The sequence below is a fragment of the Thunnus thynnus genome, chromosome 3, assembly GCF_963924715.1.
Source record: "Thunnus thynnus chromosome 3, fThuThy2.1, whole genome shotgun sequence".
Lineage (NCBI taxonomy): Eukaryota > Metazoa > Chordata > Actinopteri > Scombriformes > Scombridae > Thunnus > Thunnus thynnus.
The window spans coordinates 34148026-34165668 of NC_089519.1; the positions used below are offsets into that span (position 1 = coordinate 34148026).

Here is a 17643-nt window from a genome sequence, read left to right on the forward strand (position 1 = left end):
TGAATAAACTAAATAATTTAAAAATAAGAAAGTGTATCCAAGCTGTGGGGGATTTTGTAGCAGCTGGATAGACAGACAAACCTGCTCCTGCACCTGAAACCCAGGTGAGCCGAGGTGGGCGTGGCGTGTTACAGTATGTCTGTGGAGCTAAAGGGCAGGTACAGCATAGAGAGTTCAAATCCACACCCTAGTGCTGCTTGTTCATGGAGGAGACAACACACACACACCGAGACTGACTGGAGAGCTTCACTTTGCTCTTTTTATTATAAGGTTCAGGTCAGTGTAGGACTCGGATTGCACAGGAATATTTCTTTCACCGGTTATGAAGTAAGTAAGATTTCAGTGATTATTTGTTTAGTTCATGTTAATCATAATGTTCAGGGATAGAAGACACCACATGCCTCATATTGTTTACCTACTTCTAGGGAATCACATTTGACACGCAGGTTTTTACATGTTTGCTTTAGATATAAACTGCTTTTTCTTTCCCAATGAGTTTTCCAGTTATTATTGGTCGGTTTTTAGTCTGAACAGCCTTGTTAACAGCCCTTTAACTTGTCACACTGAAGGTAAAGAAGAAGCCTGTCACACATAGAGACTCTGAAAGGATCTGTAATCAATGGAGTCCAATCTGTCCGCCCTGTCGCTGAATCATGAAGACAGTCCGGTTTACGTTCAGCCACACTACAAAGAATCCTACCGCCTGGCCATTTATGCCCTGCTCAGGGGAGGGAAAGAGGCCTACGACGAGTTCCTCCGAGCTGAGCAGATAAGACACTTTCTTTCAGAGGAGGAGATCTCTTTCATTTTAGAAAATGCAGAGTTACCGGTTGAGGAGGAGAACTCCATGGAGAGACCAGTCACAGAAGAGATCTACCCCTCTACTTACTTCCCAATAGAGTCTGATGAGGAGGTGCCGGACCTGGACCTGGGCTGGCCAGAGGTCACGCTGGAGGGCCTGGACACCAGCATCAGCCTGCTGTTCCACCCACCAAGACAAAACACACCAACCATCAAAGAAGTGATTCGGAAACAGATTCAGGAGGCGAGGCAGGTGAGGACCAAATACTGAATTCAAAAAGCCAGACTCTCCTCATCTGTCAGGTGTGTCGGGATTCATCTTTGTGGCTTCGGTTGCACCTGTGTAACCTTGCACGCTGGCAAATAGAGAACGAGGACAAAAGCAGTTTATCAAAAGCACAAACTCACAATGAAAGGCGTTGCTTTACACACAGAGGTTAACTCTGCACACACGGTACACTGTCGTATATGTTAACACACAGTCAGCTGACACAAGTCACTTGTTATTGTTACTACAGAAGGAAACTTGTCATTAATCCTCTAAAAAGCATAAAGTACAAAACAACAATTGCTGCTGTTTTTGCAGTTTCACGACATGAATTATGCTTTAATTAGTACTGGTGAGTATTTTAGTTATTAAGTGATACTTTTCCAAGATTATTTCAGTATTTATACTTTTATATACATTGAATTTACAACATAATCACAACATAACAAAGAGACAAAACAATAAAAGAAAAAAAAGGATTTACTTTAAATTCTATTTAAGATTTATAATCAGTATATAAACATTTAAGTAATAGTTTATAACAGACTATATTGTAGTTGTCAGCAGATATAATACTCTCCTTCTGTGGGAACCAATAACTGAATTCTGGTGTATAAACAGACAATAAATGACAATGTGGTAGAACACAGTTGTAATAATATAAAATATCTCTTTATAATAGATATTATATTCATTGACAAATACTGGACGTTAATAAACACTTAAATATGTCCTTACATCTGCTTATAACTACATTATAGTGTGTTTATTAAAGGTTTATGAATAAGGAGACTGAAAAAGAATGATAATAAATTGGAACCTTAAACATCACTATGACTCTGCAGTTTTATAGCTTTCTGAAGTATATGAAGCATTATTGTCATTATCTTTACAAATGATAACCCCGACATCAATCATAATACCGTACAGAAGGTCTACTGTAGTTCTTTTGCAAATACAACAAGGGCTTAACAAGTTGTTTGGACCATAACAGTGACAACAAAAAGAGGATTACACTGACGGTTGCAACAAAAAGGTTCCTTTGAGTTTCAAACAGTAACATCCTGTAAGCTTGTATAAATTTATCCTCTCAGGTTTGCAGCATAATCTCCACTGTCCATATACACATACACTATTATTTACTGAGTTATATATCATCAATGCAAACCTGTCATAATAAACGTAGCAACTAGAATAAACCAGGTCAGCTTTTCCTTCAGTAGCAGCTAGTAAACAATAACCAGTAGAGAATAATACAAACAACAGACTTTTACAATGGAACTCAATTAGACTTATAGGGAAACTCTGGTTTATTCCAACCTGATGTATTTCCAACAACATGTGGCCATTGTGGCTCTGTGTGTCTGCTAACTTTGCACTTGTTATAGAGATTTGGAGGAAACGAGGGCTTGCACAAAACAACATATATGGTGGCAAACTGTGCAATCCTTCTACAGCTTTCCAAAGAAACAAACGTTTGTCTCTGAGTCTGAACGTTAAACATTACAAAATGCTGCAGCAATCAAATATTTCATAAGTGTTACTTAGAAGCCAACAACAAAGTAATTAAAAGTAATTACCAACAAACAGAATATTGAAGTTTTAATACAGTTTTTGGTAACACTATAAAAACATTCATCAGTTGTTCCACTGTAACAATCACAAAAACCTGGGCAGTAACATTAATTTAGACAAGAACATGTAGAGAAATAACAAGACAGCTGACTTGCAAGAAAAACTGAGCGCCTGAGGCAAACTATGACTCCGTTTATGACAATGAATAACAAAGGGTCAGAGAAAGCTTTACACGCAACTTTAAATGCAAACAGCCTAAATAAACTGTACATTCAGCCTCATTGAGACAAAAATACATTTTCCTGCTGTGTAAGCTCCTCATGAAAAGGTCAGTCATATTTCATACGAACTACTCAACATGTCTCAGCTTGAATGTACTTGATGTTCAGCTCCTTGTCTTCAGAGCTGACACTCATAATTCATAAATTACAGCAGGGTGTGTGTCTTTGTCTAAGTGTGCAGGAAATGGACTTTCACACCGCAGATATCCACCATCTGAAAATGACACAGTGGAGCCACTTGATATTTACTATAACGTCCGGTGCATTCATGTACTGTACAAATTGTGATGTAACTGTAGCCGGTAAAACCTGGTCTGATTATTATCACGACATGAACCATAAATCATTTTTGCTTTCATTGATGATTTCAGTCGTGTGTTTTTTTTTTCCTTGGAAACGCCGCTCCTCAGATACAACATGCTGCGATGTGTCCTCTTACTCATTTACCACATAAAGATTAATATCAGGCTAGAAATGTTGAGTTGCCTCTTTATAAAAGTATAAAAACATCCCTGTTATATCCATAATGACTATTCCAATTATGACATATAGAATCATCTTAAAATGTAGCTTAAACAAAGAATTTCCAGTCTTCAGATTAGTTTTAGAGGTTTAAACTTGCTTGTTTTAGTTTTGTGCATAAAAGCAAAGACCTTCTAGATCTAGACTCATTCATTCATACCTGCATCTGCAGTCTACTGTAATCTGTGAAGTTATGCTGACCTACAGTGTAACTGATTTACACTTTAACATTTCAAATGTATTTTTCTTGGTAAAGCTGTTGTATAACGTTCTACCTGTCAATAACATGCCTACATTTAACACTTCAGGCCTGTTTTTAAATCTGTTTTTCAATCTTGCGTCTTCAGATGATTGCCATAGCGATGGACATCTTCACTGATGTCGACATTTTCAAAGAGATCATCAACGTGGCACTCAAAGGGGTGGTGGTCTACATCGTTCTGGATGACTCCCAGTTCAAGAGCTTCTACAACATGTCGCACAAGATGGGCGTCAACATCCAAGACATCAAGGTAAGAAACACCAACAGCACAGAATACAACATTAAAGGATTAGTTTGGAGATTTTCTATATTTTTCTTATTGTCAATATTTCTCATGTTTGGGGCCAAATCACCCAAACCAACAATGAACTGATCTACTAAAACGTGAGTGTGTTCTTCTGTGCCATAGACCTCCGTTGTTGTCCAAAAACTATTAAAAACACGTTGATGAATCACACCACTGCACTGGGTGACATGTTCCTTCATTATGAAGAGTTTGGTCACGCGAGTTTGTTTAGAAACGGCTCCAAAGACTAATAACAGCAATTATGTTTTCATTCTCTGGAGAGTAGTTCAGTGTAAGGCAGACACTACTCAGCATGTACGGGAATGCAGTTCACTAGCTTGTTGTGCTGCATATCACAACCTCTTAACTTGTACTACATTCTACATTGTTAATAACTAGTGCACAGTGGCATCTGCCTTAAAGGAAAGGTTCACAGTTTTTCAAGTGTATCTTAAAACAACAGTCAGGTGTCCATATGAACAGTGAAAGAGGTTTTGTGAAGGGACCAAAATCCACAGTGTGTCCACACAGTCGTTTTGTGCAAAAATGCATTTAAAAGTTGATGTGAAGCTTATATGAGGCTTCAGCAGTCTGAGTTAGTCATATCAAGTGGATATCTAACACATTTACAGTCTTTTTAGCATCCAATTCCCTGTTGAGCTGCAGGTGGAAGAATAGTAACAAAAAGGACTTTGGCACTAAAAAGACTGTAACTTTGAAAGATATCTACTTGATTTGACTCATTTGGACGCTGAAGCTTCATATTAGCTTCAGATAAACTTTTAAACACATTTTTGCACAGAAGGAGGACTGTGGATTTTGTCCTCCATCACTTCCATTGTAAGTGCATTATGAAGTATGAACAGGAGGAATGATTACAGCAAGAAAAACATGTTTCAATGTTTATTTGGGCTCATGACTGTTGTTTTAAGACAGACTTCAAAAATTGTGAACCTGTCATTTAAAATAACATCTCCTCTTTCTCCCACATAGAAAAATCCAGAACGTTAAATATGCAAATTCATTTCAAAAGTTGAACTACTAGATACAAGATGTCTCCTTCTGAGTGTATGAGATTTCAAGTTTATACATCCTGTAACATGTGTAAGTTAAATACTGGATCACATTTGGCTTCGAGATAGCTGTGATGTCATTAATCATGCTTGTAAGCACACGTCTTAAACTCAGATTTAAGGTGAGCACAGAGAAACTTTCCTCCTGAATTTGCTATTCATGTGAAATCAGCCCTCTGGTGTAAAATACTACACATACATCATTCTGCATAGTGACCATCAAACATCCAACTGGAGTAATAAGAAGCAAAACACATTTTTGAGTGGAGGAGGACTTTAAAACTACCTTAATCCTTTTATTAATCTGTACCTGCACTTCTTAATGTACAGTCTCAGACTGCCTAGTTGCCTAATTTTACCCTTTAAATACCTTAAATTCTCCAGTTGTTCTTCACTCATTCATATGAGAGCAAACAAAGGTGCATAAGCATCATTTAAGGACTCCTTATGGTCTAAATTATATATTTCTGACACATTTTTCCTTAATCTGGAATATGGAAACTGTCAGGGGACTGTAAAGTTCAGCATTGGAAGATTTTGCTCCATAGAATGAATTCTCACTTGATGTCAATGAGATGAACAGAAAGAAAGAAAGAAAGTGATGATGTAGCGCATTCAAAAGTACAACACATTGGCTCATTAAATAGGATCTGATGTGGCCATTTTCTAACATTTTAAACAAGAAAATCAACTTATTTTCCTGCTCTTTCAGCTGCATGTTTGTAGATTTGTATTCCATCGACGTGTCCCTGCCAGAGGAGGATTCGCCTGTGGCATGACCTTTCTTTTATTGGCAGGATTATTTAGTGGATTAAATTTGACATTTGTTCCACGCCCTCATAGAAAGTCAGCATTTCCTCGCTGCTGCTGTTCTACCTATCATTACGAGACAACAGAACGGCAGCAGCCGTAGGACAGATCTGTTTGCATGGCTGGATTTTCCTGTTAAACTGCGTCAAGATGATACTTAAACAGTGCAAACAAGAAGTCAGCAGAGTGAACACACTGACGGTTTTGTCATCTACATGCAAATTGCTTAGCCAGTAGCCACGTCTAAATACCTGCCTCATAAAAAAAAAAATGACACACAGGTCTGGTCTTGTTGAGTTTGTGCTTTTTATGTGTCAACTACTTCTTCTAATTTTCCAGAATTGCTTTGTTTAAAATTTACTTAAAATACCTGTGTATAAACTGAATCTATTGAAGCAAAATACATCTAATTTAAAATGAAAATGATATTGATTTACCTAAAAACAGACTGATTCTGAAACATGAAAAGGACAAGAGGACAGAAAGTTCAAACAGGGATCTTTTACAGAGTCGGGTTTGTCACTAGGACGACCTCTTTCACTCCATAATATAAAACTATTGATTAAAACCACTTAAAGGCTGATATTTGTTACATTTCACAAGACATAAAGTCTATAACAACGGTTCCCAAAGCGGCTGCTGTGGCACCAAGGAGTGCCTTGAGGATCTATTGTACATTTTTAATATAATTTCACCACATGAAAATGAGGAGACATCTACATTAGTTGAGCTGTAGTTGAGCTACATTATAACATTCATAAATGCAGATTAACTTAAGTCTGCAACGCATTGTCACGTGATGTCCTTTAAATACAATTATAATCACTGATTACAAAAGTCACACGTACACAAACAACTACTCAGTTACAGTAATGACAGAAAATGGAGTTTGTTTCTTCCCCGCAGGCGGTGGTTGTTGTAATTCATCTTCCTTTCTCCATCAGACCATTCGTGTTCGGACAGTTCGGGGACAGCAGTATCAGTGTCAGTCTGGGTTGAGGTTTCATGGAAGTTTGGAGCAGAAATTTATACTGGTGGACTGCCGAACAGTTTTGTATGGAACATACAGGTGAGTTGATGCCAACCTGCAAAACTCACCAGTGGTGGAAAGTAACTTAGTACATTTACTCAAGTACTGTACTAAAGTGCAATTTTGCATCGCACAGTACAGTAAAAGAGTATTTCCATTTGATGCTACTTTATACTTCCACTGCACTACATTTCAGAGAGAAATATTGTACTTTCTACTCCACTACATTTATTTGACAGCTTTAGTTACTTTTCAGATAAAGATTTGACACAATGGATAATATAACAAGCTTTTAAAATACAACACATTGTTAAAGATGAAACCAGTGGTTTCCAACCTTTTTGGCTATTGACGTCTTACAAAAAGCAGTGTGTAGTCGGGGTCACATTTCACATGTCTATGAGTTGTTAACAGCTCCACCAAATAGTGATTTTTCCCTCTAAACTTCTCACATGCTTTCATTTCAATAAATGTTCAAATGATCCAATATTTCAGCAAAAATCAAAGATTAGAGAAAAAGTCCAAAAACAGATTTGTGTATCTAAACCTTGTTTTTTCTTCTTTCCTCTCCCATTAATCATCTCACGACCCCTCAGATTTATCTGCTGACCCTTTGGAGGGCCCGACCCCTAGGTTGGGAACCACTGGACTAAACTAGCTAACTGTATATAAAGTAGTTGAAACTAGCTCCACCTCCAGCAGCTACAACAGTAACATGCTGCTCTAACACTGATGATTGACTATTAATAATCTAATGATGTCATATATAATAATATATCAGTCAGAGGGACCAAACCACTACTTTTACTGCAATACTTTAACTACATCAAGCTCATAATACTTATGTACTTTTACTGTAGGCGGATTTTACTTTACTTCTTCCACTACTGAACCTCACACAGATGTGTCTCTCACAATTAAATCACATTAGGCATTGACCTGAATTTGTACACCTGACTGGTCTGTCACACACAATATCTCTGGTGTTCTCCTGATTCAATTAAGGGAATTTGATATCTCTGATATTTAATAAAATGTATTAGTAAACTAAGAAGAAACAAGAAATCCTGTTCACTGTTGGTCACTTCTACTCTTTTTACCAAGTAAGATTCACAACCTGAATCTTACTCGATAAAGGTCTGATTGAAAGGTCAAAACTAAGTAAGATGAGTTCAAGTGACCAACTGACAGATTTCTGGAGAGGGTTTGGTCCTATCCAATTAAAATGTGATAGTGTGCAAGAACATCTGAAAATTAAATAAAAACTAGAAAAGTGATGTGGTTGGTGGTAATTGTAAGCTTTGGTCATGTTTATACTGTAATATATTAATGATTTAAAGATAATAAGGGTACATCCTGACATCATATTGATTTGCATCAGTTTAAATATGTCTAAACATATATTTTAATAAACTACAAAGATGACTTTAGGTAGGGTGACACTGTCACTCCATCCCTGCTGCCTGTCTGATGACTGTTTACCTCCATTTTCCTTTCCAGCTACACATGGTCGTATGAGAAGATCAGACTGAGCATGGTCCTGGTGATCACGGGTCAGCTGGCTTGCTCTTATGACGAGGAGTTTCGACGGCTGTATGCTCGCTCCATAGTACCTGAACTTCTGTCCACCTGTGGTCAGGGGCTGAGAGACAACGTGAGCCTGCTCAGCTCCAGCCATCTCTCCATCCACCAAATTAACATGAGATCCAGAGCAATGCCCAGCATGAGAAGTGCTCAGGATGACAGGTTTAACACTGCCAGCATGCTGACCAGGGGCTTGAGCATGCAGGAGAGGCTGAATCAGTCTCACTATGTCACTGAGATGGGGAATCTGGTGAGGGGACACAGTTATGGAGGAGATCTGCAGAGGTTAAACTCCATGAGCCGGCTGAGGATGGGGGCCAAGGACATTGGCCCTCTTGAGAGGACTGCCTCTGCCTTAATGCTAACCAACAGCTTGTCACAGCAGCACCTTAGACACCGGACTCTCTACGGTTCGGACCAGAATGCGATACCGTTCTGCTCTGAGACGTCCCTCAACAAGTGGAAAATCGACACATACCTTAATGACAGTAATGCGCCTCCAGATGGGTCATGTGATGTGTTGTCTCCTTTGACGTCCCCATATGGCAGTCACATAGGCTTAAACGAGCATCAGTCACAGCTGATTCACAGCAGATCGAGGGATGTTAAGTCCAGGTTGGAGGAAATGAGGCAAAACAGACTCAGTCAGCAGGATGGCATCAATCTCAAGCAGAGCCAAGAGTCCATAAGGTCCATGTATTCGACTTTGGAAAGACCTAAATTAATGACTTCATTAAGAGGTCTGGACATAAGGCAGAGCATGGCAGAATTAGAGCCATATACACAAGACAGCTGCAGCTTGGAACCAGCCAATCACAAAGACAGTGAGCCAAAAATGGAAGCCCATCTCACTGACGGGCACCGCTCTGCATCTCACTATGACATCAAAACAATTCTAGATCGAAAGACGTACGACTGGCATGAGCCTCTTTCCAGGACGACCTCAGCTACAGATCTAGATATAAAACTCAATGAACCATCACTCAAGTATTCTCAACAGCCAAGAGGGATGGTGTCTTTGATTGAAATCCCTGAAGAGAAAGAAGGTTCAAATACACGCGTCAACTCTGCGAACTCCATGAAATCGAGCATAACTCCAGAATCTCAGCATCAGGATGTACACAGAGAAAGTGAGGACTCTACAGGTTACAGTTCGGGCTCCGCTGCTCAAAGAGAGGGTGATAAATCAATATCCAGCGAGACAGAAACTAACCCAAGGATCTTAAACACATCTGCAGGATCTCAGCTTGTTGCAGATTCTAATGGTCAGACAGAAAAGCAGCAGGAGGAAAACCCATTTCAGAGGAAGAATTCCCTAAAGTTGAAAGTATATTCACTGCTTATGTCAGATGAAAAGAAAGCATCCAAAAAAGAGGAGAAGTTGCTGCAAAGAAAGGCCTCATTTAAATCACAGAATCCCTCAGGATCAAACCAATCACTCAGGGCAGACAACTCATGGACACCATCTGCTGCAGAGCAAACAACAAAGAGAGGTGAATCACCGATCATGCAGAACTCTGTCTGCTCTCCATCTGAGACAGAAAAGCATAAATCTCCATTCTCCTTTAGCAGGTTATCTCCTCAACGTTCAAGCAAAAAAAAGATAATCCCCGCAGAAGAGCAGGAACTAGGCTCAAGAAGCACTCTGAATGACGAGACACCAACTGTCAGTCCGACCAGGAGAGAGAAAGTCTACAGTCGATTTGAGTATTTCCTGAGCACTGATAATATTCCTCTGGACAAATCAACGAGGACCGCAAGCATGCAACCCTCAGACAAAGACAGAAGCTCTTACCTGAACAGGAGTGACTATTCAATGTATCAGACACAAAGTAATGCACAAAGCGCTGACAACAAACTGGGGAGATTCATGCAGCGAGTAGGAAATCTCATAGGCAAGAACAAGTAGCGATGCAGGACGAGGAGAAGGCCACCATGCTCTCAGGAATGAAGGCAAAGTTAGTGCAAAGTCCTTGAATTTGTTCCTTGATTTATTCTGGCTGCCACATGGAGACACAGATGCTCTATGTGGTCACCTCTGCAGTATGCTACATTTTTCCTTTGATGGGTTTGATAATGTGACTAAGATTTTATCAAGGAAGATACGTGTTACAGGTGCCAAAAACACAAGATATGATGTATCAGGTATCTCTTACAAGATAAATGTATGTGTGTATTCCTCTGAACTGGATGCTACAGGAAAGTTGTGTCGATGTGATAATACCAGTATGTCAAGGTTTTTACAGACAACCCTGGTGCCTAGAAATAAATACGTTTTACTAGAAACACAGTGCTGGCTGAATTACGTTTTCTCTCGACATAATGAGAAAATGTTTTTAATCAACGTATTTGTCAAGTTGCAAAAATATTTGTACTGAATGTATTAGAGAAATGATCAGTGACAACGTATTTCATTTAGTTTTTATGCCAAAATATCTGATCTTGCAGTACAATATCCACTAATAGAAACTTTTTACGGTATTGTTTAGGCACTGGCAGCACTTGATTAAGGTTACAGAAACATTTATTAACATTTAAGCAAAACCATCTGTCATTTACCTAAAAGGATATGGCTGCCGATTATCTATATTTTTCTTATTGTCAACAAATCTCATGTTTGGATCCAAACCAACAATGAATTGATCTACTAACAAGTATTGCGTGTGTGTATCCAAAGCCTGATATATCTTATTCCTCTGTGTCATAGTCCAAAAACTATTAAAAACATATCAGTGAATCACACCGCCTGCACTGGGTGACATGTTCCTTCATTATGAAGAGTTTGGGCATGTTTAGAAACGGCTCCAAAGACTAATAACAGCAATCATGTTTTCAGTCGCTGGAGTAGTTCTGAGCATGCGCAGGAATGTGGTTCTGTTAACAGAGCCTGTACAATGTAGTGCAAAGCTAAGAGGTTGTGATATGTAGCACAACAAGCTAGCAAAACGCACATGCTCAGTGGCATCTGCCTTACACGGAACTACTCTCTTGAGACTGAAAACATGATCACTGTTATTGGTTTTTGGAGCCGTTTCTAAACAAATTACCGTCACCATAATTTTGTGCAGGAACGTGGTTCTGTTAACAGTGCTTGTACAATGTAGTGCAAAGCCAAGAGGTTGTGATATGTAGCACAACAAGCTAGCAAAGCGCACATGCTCAGTGGCATCTGCCTTACACAGAACTACTCTCCTGAGACTGAAAACTTGATCACTGTTATTGGTTTTTGGAGCCGTTTCTAAACCAATTACCGTCACCATAATCTTTGTGGCGCAGGAACATGTCTATCGGTGCAGCAGTGTGACTCACTGACATGTTTTTAATAGTTTTTGGACAACAACAGAGGTCTACGGCACAGAGGAATAAGATATATCAGACTTTGGATACATACACAACTCATTGTTGGTTTGGCTCTGCACATGAGATTTGTTGTCAATAAAAAAAGTACAGAAAATTGTCAGCCTTAACAGCCTTAAAGTGCTTATATAGCGCTTAATTCATTAGAAAAAAATCAGGCAGTGATTATGTTTGTCAACATAATGTAATTGGGAAAACAACTAAGTTGTATATAAGCGTAACTTTGAGGAGACAGGGTTGTTACAGATGAAGTTAAAGCAGGGTGAATATGACTGTAGTGTCTTTATGTTGAATGTGGTTTTTTTTTTCTTAGCCAAACTGCTTTTGTAAAATATACCTTTTCTAATAATCAGTGATGTGACACATTTTCTCTCTGATGTCTTAATGACTTTGACATTCATGGTTCAGCCATCCCGATATTCATGTTTGAAGCATGTGGCTGTAATGCAGAGAAATATTGTTTAATAAAACAAAACATAGAGTACAACCACACCGACTAAAGGAAAATGTAGCTTTGAAACCAAAGAATTCAGCAGAACTAATGAGGTATCCATCATCAATAATTCACAAAGTGCACGTGACTTCTTAATCACTTTTTAATACATTTTTAGAAGTTTTTCCAATGTTCAACAAAACTCCTGAAGAAATGTTTTTTTTGAAAACTGATCACAGTGAAGTCTGCAGATTATCCAGAGTAACCAGGACATAGATTATGGAAAGAGATGATATTATACTATATTATGCTGTATGAATGTATATATGCTGTATATATATATATATTGAATATTTAAATGTATTTTTTCAGAGCAGATGGCAGAAGTAGAAAAATTCCAATCACTTCCATTGTATTGGTGTGGCAGCAGTTCCCAGAGACACAACTTAAAATCTTGGCACTGAAACTATCTGCATGTATAGATGCTAAAGGGGGTAAGTGATGAGTATCTGTGTGTTTTTTCATCAATCCACATTTTTATATGTGACTATTCACAACAGGAAATGATGTTTACAGTGTCAGTTCACCCAATCCAAAACATTGAGAAAATAATCTTAAATTCTATTGAGTAGACATTCTGGAGCTTTTCATCACATTGCATGATCTTCATCAGCGGATGGTTGTTGTAAATGCTCAAAATATTTTTTTTTTCTGAGCACTTGAAGGGCTTTGCATTTGTGTCCTTAAAGTGCTGACAACATGGAAATGTGATGTGATATGATGATCGTGTGATATAGTAAATTCCAGAACAGCTACTACATTGGGTGAACTGACCATTCAAACTGTTGTCAATGGTCATAATGTGAAAATGTGAGTTGTTGCAACAACAACTATAACATCTACAGATTTTCACATCTGAAATATAAATTGTAAATATAAGCATACATGTGAAAAAAAATATTTAAGGTGCACTATGTAAGATTTGGCCAGAATTTTAGCTTAAAACATTCAAAAATTAACTAATTGTTAACAGAATATAAAGACTGTGTGGACTATGCTTTCTGGTGATATGCTGCCATTTGTTTGTTTGGTGCAAGTGGCCAAATCGTACATAGTGCACCTTTAAAGGAATCTTCTTTCCCAAAAGCATTTAATCACAAGTAGAATTTTACTTGTGTGTTTTTGTGATGAGATGGAAGGTTTTGCAGGCAAACTTTTGTACTGAGGTTGAATTAAATCAAATTAAAGAACTCTATCAGACTACAGGGAAACAAGACTAAAAGTCTTCAGCTACGCTAGCACCCCCAAGAGGTTCAAATGGTCATTACACACCAGAAAATAAAATGGTTGGATAGAATCTGACTGGACAAAGCCACCTCCTTTATTTTTCTTGCATTGGTTCATTGTACTTATGGACCGCTATGTTCAAACGAGTGCAGTCGCTGTCAGTATTGTTCTTGAAAGTAATAAACAACTGAAAATTCACACAGCAACAACAAAATTGCACAACACTGCTTTGCACATTGAGGGTCGATTTGTACCTTTATTTTGAAATGACTCTGAAAAATATCTACAATCTGTATAATGATAATAATAAGGCATCAACATGATATATAAAATAAAGAAGCTTTTGTATTCAAACTAATGTTTCTCGGGTTTTTTGTTTGTTTGGCAGGAGTAAGTGGTTTTTCAGATATTATGGAACAAAGCATATTTCTAGATGAAATACTCCAAGCACTTGTTCCTCTCATCATCCAGTTCTTGGGTCTCAATCTCAAACCTTTTCATAGCGATGAAATACTGAACAAATGGCTCTCCAAGGGTGCTGCGGATGACGTGGTCCTCCCCCAACGCCTCCAGAGCATCGTCGAGCTTCACGGGAATGGCGAACTCCTTCTGCTGAGCGGGGGCTTTGTTTAGACCGCTCTCGACGCTCAGGTTGCGTTTAATGCCGTCCAGTCCTGCTGCCACTGTAGCCGCCAGCACAATGTAAGGGTTGGCCATGGCTGAGCCCAGCTTGTTGTCAATGTGAGTCTCCCTCCCGCCGTGGCACTTGACGTTGAAGGAGCAGCCATTATCATTGCAGCCGCAGGTGGCGTACAGCATCCGTTTGGGGTCTTTGATTGTCTTGGCGATGTGGCTCCGGCAGCCCAAGCCGGGCGACATCAGGCAGCTCAGGGCAGCAGAGTGGGTGAGGAGCCCAGCCAGCCATTTCCTGCCAATCTCAGACAGCTCGCTTGCCTTCTCTCCACTGTGGAACAGGCTACGACGCCCATTGGCATCCCACAGGCTGTGAGCGAGCACCCCTGCATTGTACAGACCATCATCGGTGAAGAAGCTGGCGATGTAGCTGTATTTACGAGCCATCTCTTTGATTCCGGTGCGGAAGGTGAAGGCGCTATCTGCGGCTGCAATCCCAAACTCTGGCCTCAGGTTGATTTCCATTTGGCCGGGGCCGCTGGCGGAGGCGATGCTGTCTATGTCTGCACCCATGCAGTACATGCTGTCCACTAGTTGCTGGAAGAAAGGCAGGTCGTGGTTGCTCAGAAGGGTGGTGGCGGGGAACAGGAGGGTCTTTGGTCCAATTCGGTCTGGTGCCCCAAGGACGCAGCATTCATAGGTGAAGGAGGAGTGCAGGGAGAATCCCATGGTTTGGAGCTGACCGAGGAGCTGCTTGGCAATGAGGCGAGGGGAAGTACGAAGGGGGCCTCCTGTCACCGTACAGGGGTCACAGATGACCCGGGCTGTTTGCTCTGCCCAGGGTAGGATCCTGAAGGTCGAGAGGTCAGGGATCAGAAGTACATCGCTGCTGAAGTTGGCAGTGTTGGCGTTGTCCACTTCGTTGCTCTTAGGGCTCAAGGTCAGCTCCAAGTAGCTTCTTGGCATCGGTATACCATATACCGATTTCTCCTGCAGGTGCAACATTTACATTAAAGGAATAGAAAATACATTTATATTTTGCAGCTAAGTCTTGGTAGGAAAACAAATGATTATATTTCCCAGAATTACTATTTCAAACTTTTTGTCCTACAAAACTCAAATGATCCAGTTCTGTTTTAGACAAACAAATGTACAACAATCCAGGGATGGATGGATGGATGGATGGATGGATGGATGGATGGATGGATAGATAGATAAAAAAACATGTCAAAACCAGCGCACAGGTCGGTTACATCGCTATCTCAGTCTCTGTCCTCTGCTCTGCTGTTATGTCTATCAGCAGGTCTCAATGAGAGGAATCACATCCACCTGCTACATGACACACATTTCCTTATTTGGACATCACTCCCGGAGTTGGGGGCGTTCGCTAGAGATAAAGCTGACTGGCACATGAGAAGTGCTCTCAAGGGACTCTCCATAAACTGTTGTTCCCCTTCTCCTCTCCACAAAGATAAGTTGTAAAAAAATAGGCAATAAATGAAAAGTGCAAAGTAATAATCGCCTTTGAAGTTCTTCTCTACACGTTACACGCTGTGCTGTCTCTGTGTTATGGGTGTATAAATAAGTAGAAGTCTGTCTGCACACCAATGATGCGTTTGTTTTAGCTCAGTAGTCAGCGCAGTCATCTATGATCTGGGAGACTCGAGTTCAAGACTTGGTATGGAGACCTCCTTCATAATATAGTTTATTCATAAACACTTATTATAACACTTTACTATCCTAAAATTAAAAGCATATTAAAAATAAAAACTGGATTTTCTAATAGATAGATAGATAGATAGATAGATAGATAGATAGACAGATAGATACATAAAGGTGATTACATGGAAGAAGCGGACAGGCACTGTCTTGGACCTGGACACCCCATGGAGGTCGGTGGCCTCAAAGCGGACAAAGTTGATGTTTTCTCGGGCTATCTGCTGTTTGATCTGCTCCATGGCTGAAACGAACTTCTGATTCCCAGAGCTCTCAACAACTTCGTTTTCGCTACCTGTGGAAAAGAGTGTGAAATATCTGCACAAACATACCACTGGAGAATTTGATTTCAAAACACTAATCATCCCATTTTGAGAAAAAAAAAAAAATCCAATGGTATCAAGACCACTTTAGTGAAGTCAGATCAAAATCCAGTCAATCCTGAAATAGAATACCACAACACCAAAATTGCCAACAAATAGTGTAAATGTTGATCCAGACTGAAAAGCAATCGCTTTAAATCACTTCAGCTTCAAATCACACACAAAAAGGGAAAACATCAGTGAAAATTGGCCATTTTTCATGCTAAAAATAGACAAGAAGAAGTCATTATCCACTGATGGTTGAAACCCAGTCAAGTCTAAGTTAAAACAGGAACTAGACTGAGACGAATCTGCTGTGCTGGAGCCCTGTGAGCAAGCATCTTCTAACAATTTGTCCTCCAAGAAGAAGAGTTAACTATGAGTCAATTAAAGTTTGTAAAAGAAGACATCTGTTCATTAATATCAGGGATAAACTTAACCAAAGCATCACCAACCTTGATGAGAAGTTCCAGTCTCGCCCCAGGAGTCACCGCTTGCATATGTGTGCGTCCTAACTGCAGGCTGCCTATTTGTGTTGGCATCAGCCCTGAATGAGCTGGATGAATCCATGCTGGAAGGGAGCTGAATAGATGTGCTATCTCTGGACCTGGGCCCCCTTCTGGAAGCGTCAGAGTTGGGTTTGAAGGTGCTGAACGCCCTGTGTGAGTTTCCATCGTCCTGCCGTCCATCGGGCCGGCCACCACCACCGCCACTGCTCCCATGGAGGTATGTATATGGACTCCCCGGTTTCCCGTCATCTCTTCCTCGGATGCTGAGCAGAGGACTGTCCCTCAGGATGGTCTTCAGCTCCTCCATGGTCTGCCTGGGGACGCCCTTCTCCCTGGTCCAGTCGTCCCCAGCAGCAGGTTCGTCCATCCTGGGATCATCAACTCGTTCTGGAGGCCTGTGAGGCAGAGGGCCGATGGAGATCACGGTGGGGGTGTCTGGTGGTAGGGGGATGCAGGTGGACGGATGGACGATGGATGGACCCTCTCCGCTGCTCCAGTCCACAGGAGGCACATATTTCCCAGTCACTCTCACTCCCTTCCTGTTGCCCAGGCTCATCCCTGTACCATCTATCTGGTCTTTGCTTCTACTCTCGCCCTCCTGGAAAACACACAATGTGTCTGTCACCAGAATGGTAAGAGATGGTCAAGTGTGCATGAGAAGAATTATTAAAGAGTGTAAGAAACTGAATCTGAAATTATCGAGAATAAAAATAAGGCACAAAGACAGTCAAATTATAATACAAGTCCGGTAAAAAATGTATTTGAAGCCGACGCTGCTGTATCCATTCACAGTTTTGTGCTGAAACGAAACTCAAATCAAAAAATTAGACGTGGAATTGTTACCTTGAAATCTT

General features: G+C 40.2%; 2 protein-coding genes across 2 annotated transcripts; one reads left to right on the top strand and one right to left on the bottom strand.

Moving 5' to 3' along the window:
• Positions 1-21: 21 nt before the first annotated feature.
• LOC137180201 (protein FAM83B-like) lies at positions 22-11927 on the top strand. The gene is made up of 4 exons (XM_067585494.1): positions 22-1054; positions 3795-3959; positions 6823-6947; positions 8409-11927. Exons 1-4 carry the CDS (start codon positions 620-622, stop codon positions 10399-10401), a joined length of 2718 nt encoding a protein of 905 aa, XP_067441595.1. The 5' UTR covers positions 22-619; the 3' UTR covers positions 10402-11927.
• Positions 11928-11972: 45 nt separating this feature from the next.
• lgsn (lengsin, lens protein with glutamine synthetase domain) lies at positions 11973-17415 on the bottom strand. The gene is made up of 3 exons (XM_067585496.1): positions 16736-17415; positions 16047-16213; positions 11973-15192 (listed from the first exon to the last, which is right to left on the bottom strand). The coding sequence occupies exons 1-3, from the start codon at positions 17343-17345 to the stop codon at positions 13999-14001; spliced, it is 1971 nt and encodes a 656-aa protein (XP_067441597.1). The 5' UTR covers positions 17346-17415; the 3' UTR covers positions 11973-13998.
• Positions 17416-17643: the final 228 nt, after the last annotated feature.